The sequence below is a fragment of the Rousettus aegyptiacus genome, unplaced genomic scaffold (genome assembly GCF_014176215.1).
Source record: "Rousettus aegyptiacus isolate mRouAeg1 unplaced genomic scaffold, mRouAeg1.p scaffold_m13_p_10, whole genome shotgun sequence".
Taxonomy (NCBI): Eukaryota; Metazoa; Chordata; class Mammalia; order Chiroptera; family Pteropodidae; genus Rousettus; species Rousettus aegyptiacus.
The window spans coordinates 10,660,366-10,677,045 of NW_023416285.1; the positions used below are offsets into that span (position 1 = coordinate 10,660,366).

Below are 16,680 nucleotides of genomic sequence, written 5' to 3' on the forward strand. Positions count from 1 at the left end.
TGCTACTTGGAAAAGACAGGCTGCAGAGATGTTGGCTCCTAAGGTTAATGATGGCAGTAATCATGATTCCAATTTGCAACAAATGGGATGAAAAGCAGCTGGACCCCACATGGAGAAGCCTACAGTGATGGTGGCAGAGTAATAATGGAGCAGTCATCCAGGAACACAGGGATTCTGGGAGTTTGAATTAAGTTCTCCTTTATTCAATAACCATTTTGTATCTGATGCACAATACAATGTTAAAAAGAAATGTTTGCTTATTACGAGATCTTTAAATTAGAGCAAAAATGTTTTAGATGTTCACAGGAATACGTTTGAAGTTCTATTCTGCCATTAGCCTTTCCTTAACATTTACTTTTGGTCAACACTTGGTCTTTTTCACTTCCTCTCCTCCTCCATCCTTGCTACTCAGTGGTTTGGGGCTGTTAGTGTCAGTGATGCTGTTTCATTGTAAATCTTGTTCTCTCTGATAGCTACAAACTGTGGCTTCATAGGCATAACTGATAATTCTCTAGCCTAATTTTCAAACTCCTTTCTCTCTATGCATGTTTATTTATATGTGTCGTCTAGATAGATCACATATCAAGACTCCTTTTAATGAGGGTCCTGTCTGTGTAATGAACACCTCTTTCCATTATATCTCCTCCAACCCCACCCAGTGCACCCCCACAAAGGCCTGGGTGTGAGCAGAGGGCCAGGTTTTGAAAGAGCAATGAGGGTAGAAAAATTTAGAAAGCCCAGGCAAGGGAAATGGTGAGGAGCAGAAATGGGACAGAGAGAGACGCCATGGAATCAGAGAGATGGTGAGAGGTTGTGTATATTATGTACAATGGAACCCTATAAATATATTCTGAAAATTAGAGTTACAAATTCTCTGAGTAAGTTTTTCGTGGATGTCAAAGAAGGGGAAAAACTTCTCATTTGGCCTGCATGAGGTTGGACAGAGGTATTATTTGAAGGGGTCAGTTTTAAAGAGGCTGGAATTAGCAGAAATCTCTGGATGCTATAGATTTCTACAGGCCATGGAATAGGACATCTTATGGTGTAGGCTTGAGAAAGAATCAAAGCAATTTAATTTGGATCTCCAGGGGCCCCTATAGCTACTGTGGTTCACATATATGTAAGAACACAAGACACGCTGGGTTGTGCATGCCATTTGACAGACAACCATTATTACATTTAAAGATGAATTATTTTCCAATAGAATCATAATAGCAAGTCTTCTATCTCCATTCGGGCCATAAGCTCCTTGAGGACAGAAGCATATCTTCTCTGGCTTTTGAATAACTTGTAGTTAACTTTTGAATAACTAGGTTAATACTGAGCACATACCAAAGGTTCAATAAGAGTGTGTCTGATAGGTTACGACTCATTGTCTGTCACCCTCGCCCTCTGATGCGCATGAACTGTTACTTCTTTTGAAGATGATTCACTCAGGTAGTTAGTATCATAGCCACACCTGGATCACAGAGAACCAGATACAGGGACTACCTATAGGTACCTGTGGTCTCGAGTCATTGCAACATGGCCTTTTAGAGACTATCGAACTTATAGCAACCTTTCTTCTCTGTGAGGAATCAAGTTTCTTGATGGACCCCAATCTTCAGTAAAGTTTCAAGTTAAGCATCTGACTATAGTTTAAAAATCCAGAGATAATTGGAGCTGATTGAAATGATGTCATTATAGCTGAAAAAAAAAAATCCCAACTAAGCATTGAATTGAGTAAGCCTCTTTCTCCTTTACTCATTCTTGTTTAATGTGCACCTACATTGTATGGTGGGCCAAAGTGAATCAAAGTCCAAAAGGATATTGACAATATCCACATCTAGGAAAAGTTGGTAGGAAATGTACATAGGAAAGAGCCCTCAAAGACATGTGTATTTTCTCTCTTTCCCTCTTCCTTCTCAATGCTCCCCTGAGAAATGGATGAAGGTAAGGCCAAAAAGAAAGTTCTTACATTCTTAAATCCTCTGTAGAGAATCTGGAGCTCTTTCTTGGTGAATTTGCTCTGGGCTTCCAGAAGTTCAAGAGCCTCAGGCCGATGCCTGACGGTGGCCATCTCCAGCTCATCTTCCACGCTGTCTGTGAAGGAAAACCAAAAAGGGCCTTCAGAACAGCCACGGCGCATCAACACACAGGAAAACAGAATGCAGTGCTTACTGGATGTGTGTTATTCCTCCAGAGGAAGGATTCTCACGCTGTCGATCAATGGTCTTTACATTTCCCAGAGTTTACAGTATTAAGCTAAGCCAATTCTCTATGATATTTTTTTTTCAGAATTTCTAGTCATTAGATATTATAATACTAGCATTTTCCCAGTACAGCTTGAAAAGTGCAAAAGCATCATTGACAATCTTAAAATCTGGGATTTCTGTGTCTGTACCAAGTACCAGCTATAACAATGGAATTTTAGTTAAACAGCACTCGGCAGTACCCTTCTAGCATGCATTTGTGAGACAGAACTCTGCTGATACTCAGAGACGTTTCCTCTGAAATCAAATCTTTTTCCTGGGGCTACAAACAAAGTAGTCAGATCAGGTGCTAACGTGAGCAAAGTAATAAACTGCGTTTGACTGGCATAAACCCAGTCTTCATGGTTGCATGCTGGAGGGCCTGGGGGCAGGGAAACTTCTGGCTAGATCTTGTGTTGCAGCCAAGAAAACCCATAGACAAAGTCTAAAGAATTGTATTTTGCTTTGCAAATTATATTTATGCTCTAATTTCTCTAAGACGCTCTATGCAAAAGGAATTCTGAGTCCGTATAAATTTGGGAAATGTTGTAAATGTTAACGGAGTTTGAGATCACAGCACAGGAATGTAAAGGTTTTGAGAGGACTCGCAAGAAGAAATTATGTTTAACTTTGTTTAACCCAAGTGACCCCAGAAGGTATTTGTCCATAGAGCCCTTTCTTTCCACAAGCAACATCTGGAGCATCTGCATCTTTGCCCTAGGGTCAGGTAGGCCATAAGTTGGGAGGTGTTGGGATATATTAGGATCTGAATGTTTAAGTCTTGTGCATTTTTAATTGGGTCCATGTCTTTTGCAATGGGGCTCAATGGAAGCCTAAGAAATTCTTCCTGTCATTGTCCAGTCCAAGGAATTCATCAGGGACAGAGCATCTGGGCCCGGAACTGAAGCCATGGCTTCCCTCCCTTGTGTTACTTCCTCTTGGCTACAGATTCTCACCTCACAGGGGGAAGGCTTAGGAGAACAGCTGCTTCTCATCAACTCTGGTTCCAGGGCCACTAGCACTTCCAATTTCATATCTCATGTGTCAGTTGGAAGTGCAGTCATTTTGACTACAAAAGTCACATCACTGTTGATACGAATGCTGCCACTCACTAACATTGGTACCTACTTACTCCCTTGTCTTGCTGAATGCAGTGAGGGGAGAGAGCTCACTTAGCAGGGAAAAAATAAAGACCAGGGGAAGTCTAATCTCGGCATGTCCTAATCACTGCCCTCAAGGAGTTTACAAAAGACCAATAATGGTGATGAAATAAATACTTGGAACGGTTGTGTTTGTCAAAATGTGGAAGAGGAGATAAAGGCAAACAATTGTTTTGTACTTTTCATATTATAATTAATTTTGGAACAGTGATTTGGGAAGGCTACAGAATAGTGATGGATGGATAAGAATAATAAGTGGAACCCAGGAAAATATGGGAAGGCCAATAATAAACTCTGAGCTGACAAGGATAATCGACAGGAAAGAAAGCGGGGTGTGCAGCTAAAGGATATGCAAAGGGATAAAAGCGGCCAATAAAAGGCAGCTGGGCATCAGCAACGTGACCTCAGGCTGGGCTTCGTGCAAAAATCGAAGAAGCCGAAAGGGGCTCCTCCAATTTTCTCCTTTGTTCATTGGAACAAAAAAGTTGATTCTACTCAACGAGTCCTGAGCTAGAGAGAATTAAGGAAGATGGTACTTCCTGCAATTGCTGTTAATCCAGTGAATTAGACCGTGTTGTAGTTACTATAAAGACCAGTGCAGAAATAAATGCCAAAGAATGGACTTAATGGAAATAGTACCAAATAGAAAGACTCTGCTTTTTTGAAAAATGTCCTGATGTAAGCTTCTTTTGAATCATTTACAGTGTAAGTTCCTTAGCTTATGATATTCTTCTTTCCCTTTTCTACCTGGTGAAATTCATGTATCCTTTATGATTCTATTTTAAATATTACTGCCTCCTCTCTGAAGCCTTCCCAGATTGCTGTGCCATGCAGAACAGATGGCTTCCTGGTCAGAGTCATCACACCTCACCACCCTCTCAGACAGCATATAAAACGTAATGCCGCGATCTGTTCTTTCTTTCTTCCGCTATGAGTTCCTTGAAGACTGTGGCAACGTCTTACAGATCTGTGTGTCCTCTGGACCTAACACAGAGTCTGACACCTCATAGTCATTCGAGAATGCTTTCATAAATGAATAAATAAGCCAATAAACAAACACTGCTCCTAAAGTTTCCTTTCCTCTTGAGCCTTAGCTGCCCTCTAGAAAAATTCTCAAACTGAGGTTCCTGGACTCTGTGTGGAGTTCAGATGCCTTCTTTGAAATCACTGTGTTCTCCGTGCATTGTTCTGAGAAACACAGCACAGGCACAAGCAAAGCAAATCCTAATCGGCTTTTCTGGGCAGTCTTTCAATCATAGCATAACCTTTTCTAGACATAGCGACCCTTCCCTTGGAAAGAAACAAAACAGCGCGTTAACCTCTTGGCCTTTGTAACCACACAGCCCTCTGAACCACGCTACCAACACAGTTTCTTCCCCAGCTGTCTCAGACTCGCAGATTCCGAGGCTGAAACAAAAGACCCAGGGCCGGAGGGTCAATGTAATTGAGTTAAGTGTGTGTCATAGGATGAGCAGCTCATGCAGTAGTCAAAGCACCACACTTGAAGTGCCTGCCTGCAGGCCGTCTTGTTTTCCCAGCTGCCTGGCACCTTACTTCTTAATGACTCCTCTCTGCCGAAGGGCTGTTTCTATTTCTAGGAGGCTGACAGGCTCTAAAAACATACCTGAAATCAGCAGCAATCACCAGCTTATGTTAAGTTAAAAAAGCAACACCACCTAACCCAATCAAGACTGATTCCTAGATACAAACTCTGTGGAGAGCCCAGAACTGTGAAATTCACAGTGTGACTCAGCCACCACGGAGCAGTATGCAATTGGGGGGATTTTAATTCGGCACTTCACATTTTTGGGGGGCTTCTATTCCAGGAGATGGGCGCGGTGCTCTGTTGATACAATTCTAATCTGTACAGTAACTCCATGATGAGGTTTAGTGGTCCATTTTTTACGTATGTGGATACTGAGTCTTACAGAGGTAAAAAAATGAGAGGCCAGATTTCACATGGGAGAAGTAGAGAAAAGCTTTACATCCAAGTCTTTGATGACAATGTTTATGTTCTTTCTACTTGCCCACGCTCTCTCTCAATATCAACAGAAATAACAATGATAAAAACAGTGACAACCTCTCTCCTCTCCTGCACTGTTAAATGTCTCAGAAAAGATGAGACTTTACCCACTGGGTGCATTTCCTACCTCCTGCTCTCTCCTTCATCTCCTGCGGTCTGGTTTTTATCTTTGTTAAGAGTTGAACTGTGTCCCTGTATAATTTGTATGTTGAAGGCCTAACCTCTGATATTACTGTATTTGAACACATAGCCTTTAAGGTGGTGATTAAGGTTAAATAAGGTCGTGATGGTGGGACCCTAAGTCAATACAACTGGTGTTTTTATAAGAAGGGAGAGAGAGAGATGCCAGGGACACACACACACACAGAGGAAAGGCTGTGTGAAGACACAGCCAGAAGGCAGTCATTCGCAAGCCAGTGGGAAAGATCTCAGGAAAAACCAACCCTTCTGGGTCCTTGATTTTGGAATTCCCACCTCTAGAACTGTGAGAAAATAAATGTTATTGTTTAAGCCACCCAATCAATGACGTTTAGTATGGCAGCTTGAGCAGACGAATACATTTACCTGTATTCAAATGACACATGACACTAATAAAAGCAAGTCTTGTTACTCACAGAGTTTGCTCAGTGAGTGCTGGACAGTTTGCAGGTCAATCATATAATTTAATCCTTACAATAAACATCAAGAGAGTAATCACCATCCCCATTTTATAGATTAGAAAACTGAGGCTTGGAGATTCTAAATAACTTGCTCCATGTCAGATGGCTAGATGGCAATGAAGCAGACAGGTGTCCTTAGCACCCTGAAGTTCAGCTTTTTAAGCATTTTTCTGAGATCGCTAACAAAAACCACCACCCTATAGAGAGCTTTTGCTTGAAGCCTGGCTGTATTTTATCTCATTCTAACACTGATAAAAATTCTGTGAGATATCTGCTATTCCCCTTATTTTACAAGGAATAAACTGGGACTCGCAGAGCTTAAACAACTTACTCAAGGTCACACAGCTAGTAAGGGACAGAGCCGGGATTTGATCGCTGGCTTATTGACACCAAAGATCATGAATTCAGTCAATATACTATTTGAGATGGTGACTGTTATATATTGACCTAAATATTAGGGGATAGCAGATTTTGAACCACAAAGCAGGTGGCCACTGAGCCCCCAGTTCCTCAAGAGAAATAGGCATAGGGTCCTCGAGAAGATCGCTGCAATGGTGCTTGATGATGTGCTGATTAGAAACGTGTAGAATAAGGTGTGGAAGAGATGGGATCTCAGAGCTGGGAAGAACAGAAAGGGATGTTTGCTTTTTCTCATTCTATCACTGAGAAGTTGAAGTTCAGGGAGGCTGAGGGTTTGTCTGTGAGGAAAACCAGAAGCAGGTGAGACTCTGGCCTCCTGAGTCATCTCCAGGCCTCTGCCAACACACATCTTGCTGAGTTGCTAATTCCAGTGCTGCCTTCGCATCTTGAGACAAGCTGAATATAAAAAGTATTTTAATGTATGCATCTTCTAACAGATTTACTTTTAATCAGACAATAAATTCCCAAACTCAGACACCCTTGAGTTTCCTGGCTGTCTCTCTTTGTTCTTTGTTCCTTAGATTTAAGTCTCTCAAGGGCCGAGGTTTTTCTGTGTCTGAGTCAACAGTCCCCTTAGGCCATAACACAGTTGGGCTAGAAATTAGAATTCAAATCACCTGGGAACAACAGAATGAGTTTTAAAAATAGTCATCTTTCTCCATTTTCTCACAACTTCTCTTAAAATACAGTAGAAGCTTATTACAGTCCAACTCATAATTATGTAAACTTATCTCTATCTGAGGCCAAACCATACCCACCAGAACATAACTACAGAACATCCCGCTTTACAAAAGAACATGAGGATGAAACCTGTGTTCCTAGCACACATATCGGTAAATAAGGCCTGTAATGCTGAAATAAAACCATTTTATGGAAAATAATGTCCCTTATTTTAGAAAAGTGGTTCAGTATGCAGGCTGGGCACAGAAACAAGTTCCTGCCTTCTCATAGCATGGGACAGTGTGAGGTTCTTGCTTTGATGTCTTCCACCAAGGATCGGCCAGAATACTGGCTAAACTAGTCCTAATTTGGCACACTGAAAGCGCTCAATAAAAAATGAAATGAATGAATAATTATTTGAAGTATTCCAACTATAGTGAGTGTATCTACAAAGAGGTCTATTTTCTCACTACAACCTGACCTTTCTTTAAAAAAAAATCCATTTTGAATTATAAAAAGATCATAACTACTACAACTTTTGAATTCTATTTGACCTGAAATTGACTTGTCTAGCGAAAGATTCAGCTGACTTGACTTACATTGCTTTACTTCATTTATAAAAATAGCCTCTGAGTCTTTACTCCTGATATTTACAATTTATTAAATTGGCTTAATAGTGACTTGATCACGATGGTAGTAACATCGCGATGAGAACAACTACCTTCTAATGATATGCTATGTGTTGTTATTTAGAAGCTTGGTCCAGTGGGAGGTATTGGAGGAGAGTTTGACTAATTTTACTTCAGGGTTTAGCTTGACATTAAACAATGCTGTCAGATTCTTAACTATAGCATTGGAAACTACTGAGAAATTCTGGAGCAAGAAGGCGACACTGTTGTCCACGTAAAGTCTAAGTTCAACACACCAGGACAAGGATGAAGCTGTGTGGAGAGAGATTTCCACAACTCTTTTATATGACACAGATGTAATTTCTTTTCTCCCTTCCTTTCTACATCAAAAACTTGTACAGGCATCAATAAGATGCCATACACTCAGAGCATCCCATCCCTTAGTTCCACCCCTCATGGTGCTCAAAGGGGTTGGCACTATAATCAGTTGAGGAAACAAATTATTAGGGGTTGAGGAATTTGCTCAAGTCTGCACGGCTATACAGCTGATAAGTGCAGGAGCTGGGATCTGACCCAAACTTATCTTTCTTCTTTTTGTTCTATTATTTGACTTCTCCGGATGGAGAGTTCAAACCTGGGCCACTCTTTAAGCTTTGCCAAATTTGAACGTTTTATCTCAAGCATGTGAAGGCCTGGAAGCCCTCTCGGCTCTTCTTGTCTTCCCGACCACTCACCCATCCACCCACCCGGAACTATTTTCAGGCATACGCAGAGAGTGTAGAGACAATTAACTCCAACGCGGTCACACGTAGAAAGTAGTACATCCATTTGAAACATCAGGGAATACGAGCACTTCCCAGGGCACCCTGAACAACTGGAACCCCCCAAATTTTTGTTATTCAGCCATATTTCTTCAACTCTGGCCCTAAAAAGTATGTTAGGACCCAAAATGCCTTTTACCATTGTACTTTGCCCTATTTAATATGCATATGTCACCCAGAAGATAAAAAGTTATTTGAAAGTGGCCAATTGTTCTGAGCATCTTCTGTTAGAGACTGTTGTTGGCAATAACACTGCAATTTCCACCCCAGGAGAACTTGAATTATTTTGTAATTTCGTGATTGAATTCAATCACTTATAAAATATAACTACTCAGAGGAAAATTGCTTGAGCTATTTCTCTCAGCACATGTGAATGAATAATCTATCTCTTTTTTATAAACATAAATAACTCCTTTTACAGCTTAAATTTTAAAATATAATCCCTTAATTGGAAGGCTTATTATTAGCATTAACCATATTATTACTTCAGCAAGTCCTGAATGTCCTCTTATTAAAGAGGTATTATTTCATAGGTAATAAGGACTTACTTGCTTTTTGATAAATGAAGGAAATAAAAATTATATTGTCCATCATTATACACAGAGAGAAAATCTATAATAAAAGTGGAATCGGGGGAGAAGGAAACAGGGAATGTTATTGAACTTGCATACAGAGCTAGACCGAAAAGATTGATATTCTAGGATTTTCTTGTTGCCAGGAAAGCAACAGCTGAGAGGCACTATGATCAAAGAGAAATTTTAAAAAGGAATCAGACGAGGAGAGAGTTGAAGAAAGATAGTTCATTGTAGTTTGCGAAATTAAAAGTGCCCATACAAAAGGGTTTCTGTTGAATTTTTATAGAGCTTTTGCTCTGTGTAAGCACTTTACATTTATTAACGTATAAAATTCCCATCTGCACACCATATTCTGTTCTCAAGATGACGACACTGGCGCAGAGAGATTAAGTAACTTGTCCATGGTCACACAGCAGCAGAGCCAGTGTGAACTCTGGAGGGTCTGGTTTCACGGTTCGTGTAATTCACTACTCTGTCTGCCTCTTATAGAAAAAGAGGGAGGACAATGCCCCACTTATCTGGAAATCACACGCCCAACCAAGAATCAGAAAATCAGTAACAAAAGGGCTCTAAGCAAAACTTGGAGTTATAGTAAGGTTGAAAGTGGCCTGAAATCTATCCCCTTACTTTGTAAATGCACATTGAAACACAGAGTCTCAGCTTTAGTGGCTGCAAATCAGAGCCATGCACACATCAGTGACAGAAACGGGCGTAGACTCCCTAGTGCAGCACTTTGAAAAATGCCTGTCACAGTGTCTTCATCTTCACTGTAGTCACAGGTTTAATAAGCTCTGAGTCCACATCAGAAGCAGGTGCGGGAGGAGGGCCACACACTAGTAGGAACCCATGAACCATTGGAATAACACTTAACATTTGACATCCGGCCCTTCATAGGAAGCAAAATTATTTTCGCTTTTGTTATTATTGCTAAACATCATGATTACTCTGTGCATAATAAATATTGTCATTCTGCTTTTGTAGAAGAGGAAATCAGTGGTGAAAGGAATGTATAACTCACAAAGGACATAAAAATGGGAAGTTATGGAGTCAGGATTTAAACCCAAGTTTTCTGATTTCTAAAGGCTTGAAGTGACAGCCGATGGCCTGGGAACAAAGGCGGGAACATAAAATTGGAAAGGCACATGAGACTATTATAGCAAATAATAATAACAATAAAATAGTCCATGACCAATTGTGGTTGTTAATATCAGGAAAGAGTTTAATTCAATTTACTTCATTTAAGAAGGTTTACATGAAGTGACACATTTTAAAATGGTTGTTTATTAAAATTTTATATTAAAAAAAACCTATTGTAAAGGAATATATAGTTGAAAATCTTTATTTTTGCCAAATATAATGCCAGATTCATCAAATGCTAGTGTGTTATGTGTTGCTGTAGAAAGCAGACGAAATAGGTGGGATCCATTATCTAGGAAGTTAAAAAGAGTTTGGGTAAGTGTAGTAATAACACATTCTTGATGGCATATTAGGGGAATGTTTTGGGACTAAATATCAGTGGTGGCAGTAACATCCTGCCACAAAACACGTATCCATCGTGGCCATGTTTAAAATGGAGTATTTGAAAAAATGAGCAGTGAGCTAGATTTTGTTATGTTCCTTCTAGGATAAATCTAGTCTAGTCCCCATGCAAGGAGGACATTTATTGTGCAATGAGGATAAATTAGTACAACTCAGTCCCTTAATTCTCCCATATGTTCAATAGCATAAAAATAAGCATAAAATCATACCTAATACTACAGTATAGGGTGACTGTGGGTATTAACTAAGATGGTACATGTGCCTAGAGCACAGTCAACACTCAATCATAGTGTCGTTGAGATCCTAACAGTATTAGTGTTAATTACATTAACATCTAGTATCACCTATAACGTGACAAGCAGAACAGTGCCTGGGAGCACTCATTCTAGTGAATTATTGTTTCTCCAAGTTTTTGTTTTTTCCTGTTTCTCTTTCTCAACTCTGTCACTGGATCCCGTGTTTAACATCTTCGTGCCTCAATTTCAAAATCTATAAACTGGGGATATAGTACTTGTATCAATAAAGGAGAGTAATTGTGATTATTAATGTTTCTTGCATACTTACTAGAGTCATTGTTTTAGACTCTTCAGGAGTGAGGTCTCTGTTACTACACTTCTTGAGTTTGAATCCCTTTTTTTGCCTTTTGTTGGATGCGTGACCTTGTGCAAGGTGCTTAGTTTCTCCATGTTTCATCCATAAAAGAAATATAATAATAGGACTTACTGCAAAGAATTGTCAAGAAATTGAAACTAAAAAATGTGTAAAAACCATTTAAAATAGAGTGTGGTGCATGGTGTTTAAAATGTCAATTATTACCATCTCATTTAATTATTAAGAAGTCCTTCAACACGAGTATTATCTTGTTTATTTTAGCAGGATAAATCGAGGTATGTGGAGGTTGACTAACTTGTCAAGGACACACACTAAAGATAATTCCATCATTCACCAAAGCCCTTGCCCTCAGAATTGCACTCAGCATGTTTTTTTTGTTTGTTTTTGTATTTTTTTTTTTTTTTCAGGGATTCTGCACTGACCAACTAATGATAGTAGAATCCACTGGACATCTTAACTCCCTTTGGGAACTTTATACTGTTCCCGTTTGGTATTGACATGAGGTTAAGGACTATTTTTGGAATGGAATTCAAAGCAATAACCTAGCTTTATTGCCTGCCATTTCCTCTCACATACCTTTTGATATAGTATCTCAGACAATTTGCTATTCTCTAAACAAAGCCTGCATCATTAACTTGTAACTTTCTGCTTACACTACTTACTCTCCATGGATCTGCCTTTCTTTCTTCTCAACCATCTCTCTCTACTCTCTTTAAGGTTCATCTCAACAAGGACAGGGCTTCACAGAAGAGAAGTCTTTGACTTCCGTGTTCCATGCAGCATGTGCACTTGTGTGTCATTGGCTCTGATTGCTTTGTATCTCATTGACCTGCTCGACTATCTGTCATTCTTCTGTGTGAAATACGCATATCTGGAGGCAAGAGACTTATCTCAGTTATCTTTTTACCATTGACACTTAGCATGGCTCTGGATATTAGAGATAGTTCATTTATTTATTTATTCATTCAATATTTATTGAGTATCTATTATGAGCCAGGCACATCTCAAGGCACTGTAGACACTGAAATAAACAAAAAGGACAAAATCCTTGCTCGTATATACCTTAAATTCTAGTGAAAGAGTCCCTAATAGGACATCCCAGTGGAGCTGTCACTGAACGGATGGATATATGGGTCTGGAGTTGAGGAGTGCAGTCTGAGCTAAGGATGTAAATGTCAGAGTTATATATAAGATCATGAAACTCAGTGAGATCACTAAGGGAGTGAGTGTTGACAGAGAAGAGTAATTGTTTCTCTTCTTCTCTCTTTTTTTTTCTTTTTTAAGTGAAGGAATGTATAAAGACATTAAGGCAGAGAATTTTGGCGATTCTGCTGTAGGTAAGCCCGGGACAGGACCAACTCAGAAATTACCCAGTTTTTAAGAATTACTCTTGATGATGGGTGTTCCCTCCTGAAAATTTTGTCGTGAAGCTCCCCGCTCATGGTGGCATTTTAATCAAGAAGAAAATAGCTGAGCTGCATGGCTGTACTTAACACAGGCATGATTTTCACAATGGCTTTCACATATTCTTCATGTTTTAAAACTTCCGTTCATGGGAAAGTGGTGTCTTTCTTTGAGTTGTTTCTTTTTTTCCCCCTCAGCAGCTAGGGGAAGCTTGGATGAATTATGCCTCCCAGATAATAGTGCCTAAATTCATCTTAATGGGACCAAGATGCTGTAGTCATGGTAAATATCATAGAATCTCTCCTCATGTTACCAAGTGGAGATTAAGTTGGATGTGACCTCAGAGAACCAGGGAAGAAAGCTATGAAGCAATAAGGCATGATGACCATATAGGCATCTAATCTATGATAAAGGAGGCAAGAATATATAGTGGGGTAAAGACATTCTCTTCAACAAATAGTTATAGGGAAATTGGATGGATATATGCCAAAAAATTAAACTGGACCTCCTTCTTACACCATATACAAGAATAGACTCAAAATGGATTAAAGACTTAAATCTAATATCCCAACCCATAAAACTTCTAGATGAAAACATAAGCAGTAAACTCCCCGATATTGCTATTAGTAATTTTTTCTGATATGTCTCCTTGGACAAGGGAAAAACCATCACCACCACAACAAAATAAATAAATGGGACAACATTAAACTAAAAAGGTTTGGCACAGCAAAGGAAACCATCAACAAAACTAAAAGACAACCTACTGAATGAGAGAAGATATTTGCCTACAGTACATCTGCTAAGGGGTTGATAAGGGGTTAATATCTAAAATTTATAAATAACTCATACAATCCAAGAACAACAACAACAATGAAAAAAACAATTCAATTAAAAAATGAGCAGAAGACCTGAATAGGTATTTCTCCAAAGAGGACATCGTGATGGCCAATAGACATATGAAAAGATGCTCAAAGTCACTATTCATCAGAGAAATGCAAATTAAAACCACAATGAGCTATTACCTCACACTTGTCAGATTGTCTATCATCAATGAATCAAAAAACAACAAATGCTGGTGAGGATATGGAGAAAAGAGAACCCTCATACACTGTTGGTAGGATTGAAAATTGATACAGCCGCTCTGGAAAACTGTTTGGAGTTTTCTCAAAAAATTTAAAATTGAACTAAATTTTGATCAAGCCATTGCATTTCTAGGTGCTTGTAAAGATCTATGCACCCCTATGTTCACAGCAGTGCTATTCACAATAGCCAAGATGTAGAAGCAACCTAAGTGCCCATCTATAGACAGGTGGGAAAAAATAATAGTTCATGTATACAATGGAATATTACTCAGTCATAAAAAATGAGCTCTTACTATTTGTAATGACATGCATGGATCTATAGGGTATTATGCTGAGTGAAAAAAGTCAGACAGAGAGAGATAAATACTATATGATTTGACTTTCTGCTATTATGCAGATTCTAAGGAACAACAACAACAAAATGAACAAACTAAATGAAAATAGACTCATGGATATAGAGAACAAACTGATGATTGCCAGAGGGAAGGAGGGTTGAGGGCTTGGATGAAAAAAGTGAAAAGATGAAGTACAAATTAGTTACAAAACAGTCATGTGGATTTAGAGGACAGCATAGGGTATACAGTCGATATTATTGTAATGGTTGTGTGTGGTGCCAGATGGGTGCTAGGATAAATTGGGGGGATTACTTCATGGATTATATAAATGTCTAACTTCTTAAAATTGAAAATAAATAAATAAATAAACAAACAAACAAACAAATGTATTTATATGTATAAATAAAATATATATAAATATAAGTAAAATAAATATATGTAAATATAAATATATATGAATATAAATATAAATAAAAAATATATATATAAATAAAAGGAAATTTTATTGCACAGGCTCTGCTTCATCTCCTCTACTAGAGTTTAAGCTTCCGGTGGACGGGATCTATGTTTGGCTTATTCATGGTTGCATCCTGGGCACCTAGGATAATTCCTGCCATGTGATAGGTACTATAATGATCTATCAAATGACTAAATGACCTGGGCTCTGTCGCTTAGTAGCTATGTAATTTGAGGTTAATTGCTTAAAACCTCAAATTCTTAGTCTCCTCAATTCTTAAATGATGATAATAACAGTGCTTGAACATTAACTCTAAAGAGTAAATGGAATAATATATATAAAGAATTTTTCATAGTTTATGGTATATGATAGAACCTATATCATGCTTTCTGCTATTATTATGATGATTTTGCCTCTAATCTTTCTGACGTCTTCTCACCTAAAGCACTGATTAAATTTACCCTGTCACTAAGATATATTAAAAGTGATTTTTATTACATCCAGGAACACTCACTGGTGAATTTGCCTGTCACCAAGCAGACTCAGAGAATACTACAATGTGCTGTAGAATTGTTTTTCTACCCAAAGTCTCCACTGAGAATGCTTTGATGAAAGTGGATAAGGTTTTCTCTGTCAGTTCATCTCCAGAACTTGTCTTTTTTTCCTTCTCCTTCTCCTTCTTCTTCTTTTTTTTTTTTTCCTGAAAGCTTACAAGCAAAGATGGGCCAGCTCTTCTGTAATGAGTTTCTGCCCATCACAGTTGTTCTATTTCCAATGATAAGAAAGCAATTTGAAAGTAAGGAGGCTAAATTTTAACCTTTCAATCTAAACAGATAACATAGCAATGCTCTGTATTTTGTAGACTTGGTGGACTGTAAAATTGAGTCTGCTTGAAATGCGAGGCTCATATCAGTGTCTAAAGGAAATCAGAAGAAGTTGGCATTGACTGGACTCATGTTTAGCTCAACTATTACTTTTTAGGTTTATGCAAATAGAAAATAAGTGTTTATGACTTCTATTAGAAACTACATGAGTGATCAATTATGAAATCATTAATAAAAGAGAAAAAACAGAGAAGGCTTTTGTTTCTCTAAACTTCTATGTAGCTCTTTATAAATAGTCATCACTCAACCACTTTTGGCTAAAATCAATAGAAAACAGTGGAAAAATCAAGTAGGAAGGAAAATGTTTCATCATACAGATAACGTGAAAAAAAAAATACACCTATCAACGATAAAGATTATGTCAAGAATGGTTTGTATTCTTCAGACATTTTAAGGCAACATGTCTAAAGTAAAATGATCACTTTTTCTTAACTACAATGACCTTCTCTGTTCCTTATCTTGCTTAATGCCATCAGTACCCTTTTGGTGGAATCCTGTCCATTTCTCATCTTTCGCTCGATACCACCAATATTCCCCCATTGTTTCCAATTACACCTTCACAGTGTGATTCAAGTCCATCCTCTCCCTTCTATGACTGTCCCCTTCTAAGGCACAGTGTAGGCGTTTGTCCTCACCTATAGGCAAGGAAGTCCAGTGGTGAGACTGGAAGCTATGGCATTACACCGTTTGAGGTAAAATTCCTGCTTTGACACCGAGTAATTGTGAGATCTGGGTTAGTGATTTAATTTCTTTGTTTGGTTCTCTCCTTTAAGTGGAGATCATATGATTTGTTTTGGGATCGTTTTTTCGGTATGAGTTTGGTTGGTTTCTTGATTCATACATCAGTACCCAACTAGCTGTTGCTGACGGTTTTGACACTGTATCCAAGTCATGTCACATATTGCATTTGATCCTTTGCCTGTCTTTTCCCTGACTTTAAGTTCACCATCAACTCATCTAAAGCTGGATTCGCATCTAGCTTTTCTAACTGCTGGCTGGTTCTAGTCACCTCAAAACCCAGTCAAAACAAGGATTCATATCCCATTTTGACCAAAAGGAAATAAAAACAGAGTATTGAAGAGATATCTGCACTCCCTTGTTCACTGCAGCATTATTCATAGTAGCTAAGATATGGAAACGACCCGTGTCCATCAACAGATGATGGATCAGGAAAAGACAGATAATAGGA

At 38.6% G+C, this 16,680-nt stretch overlaps 1 protein-coding gene across 2 annotated transcripts in view; it reads right to left on the reverse strand.

Moving 5' to 3' along the window:
* The window catches only part of KCNIP4 (potassium voltage-gated channel interacting protein 4), a 904,027-nt gene that overhangs the window by 79,350 nt on the left and 807,997 nt on the right, over positions 1-16,680 (reverse strand). For both annotated transcript variants that reach the window (XM_016121276.2, XM_016121275.2), the window contains one exon: positions 1,958-2,082. In XM_016121276.2, coding sequence (XP_015976762.1) covers positions 1,958-2,082 — 125 coding nt within the window. The remainder of the gene's footprint in view (positions 1-1,957; positions 2,083-16,680) is intronic.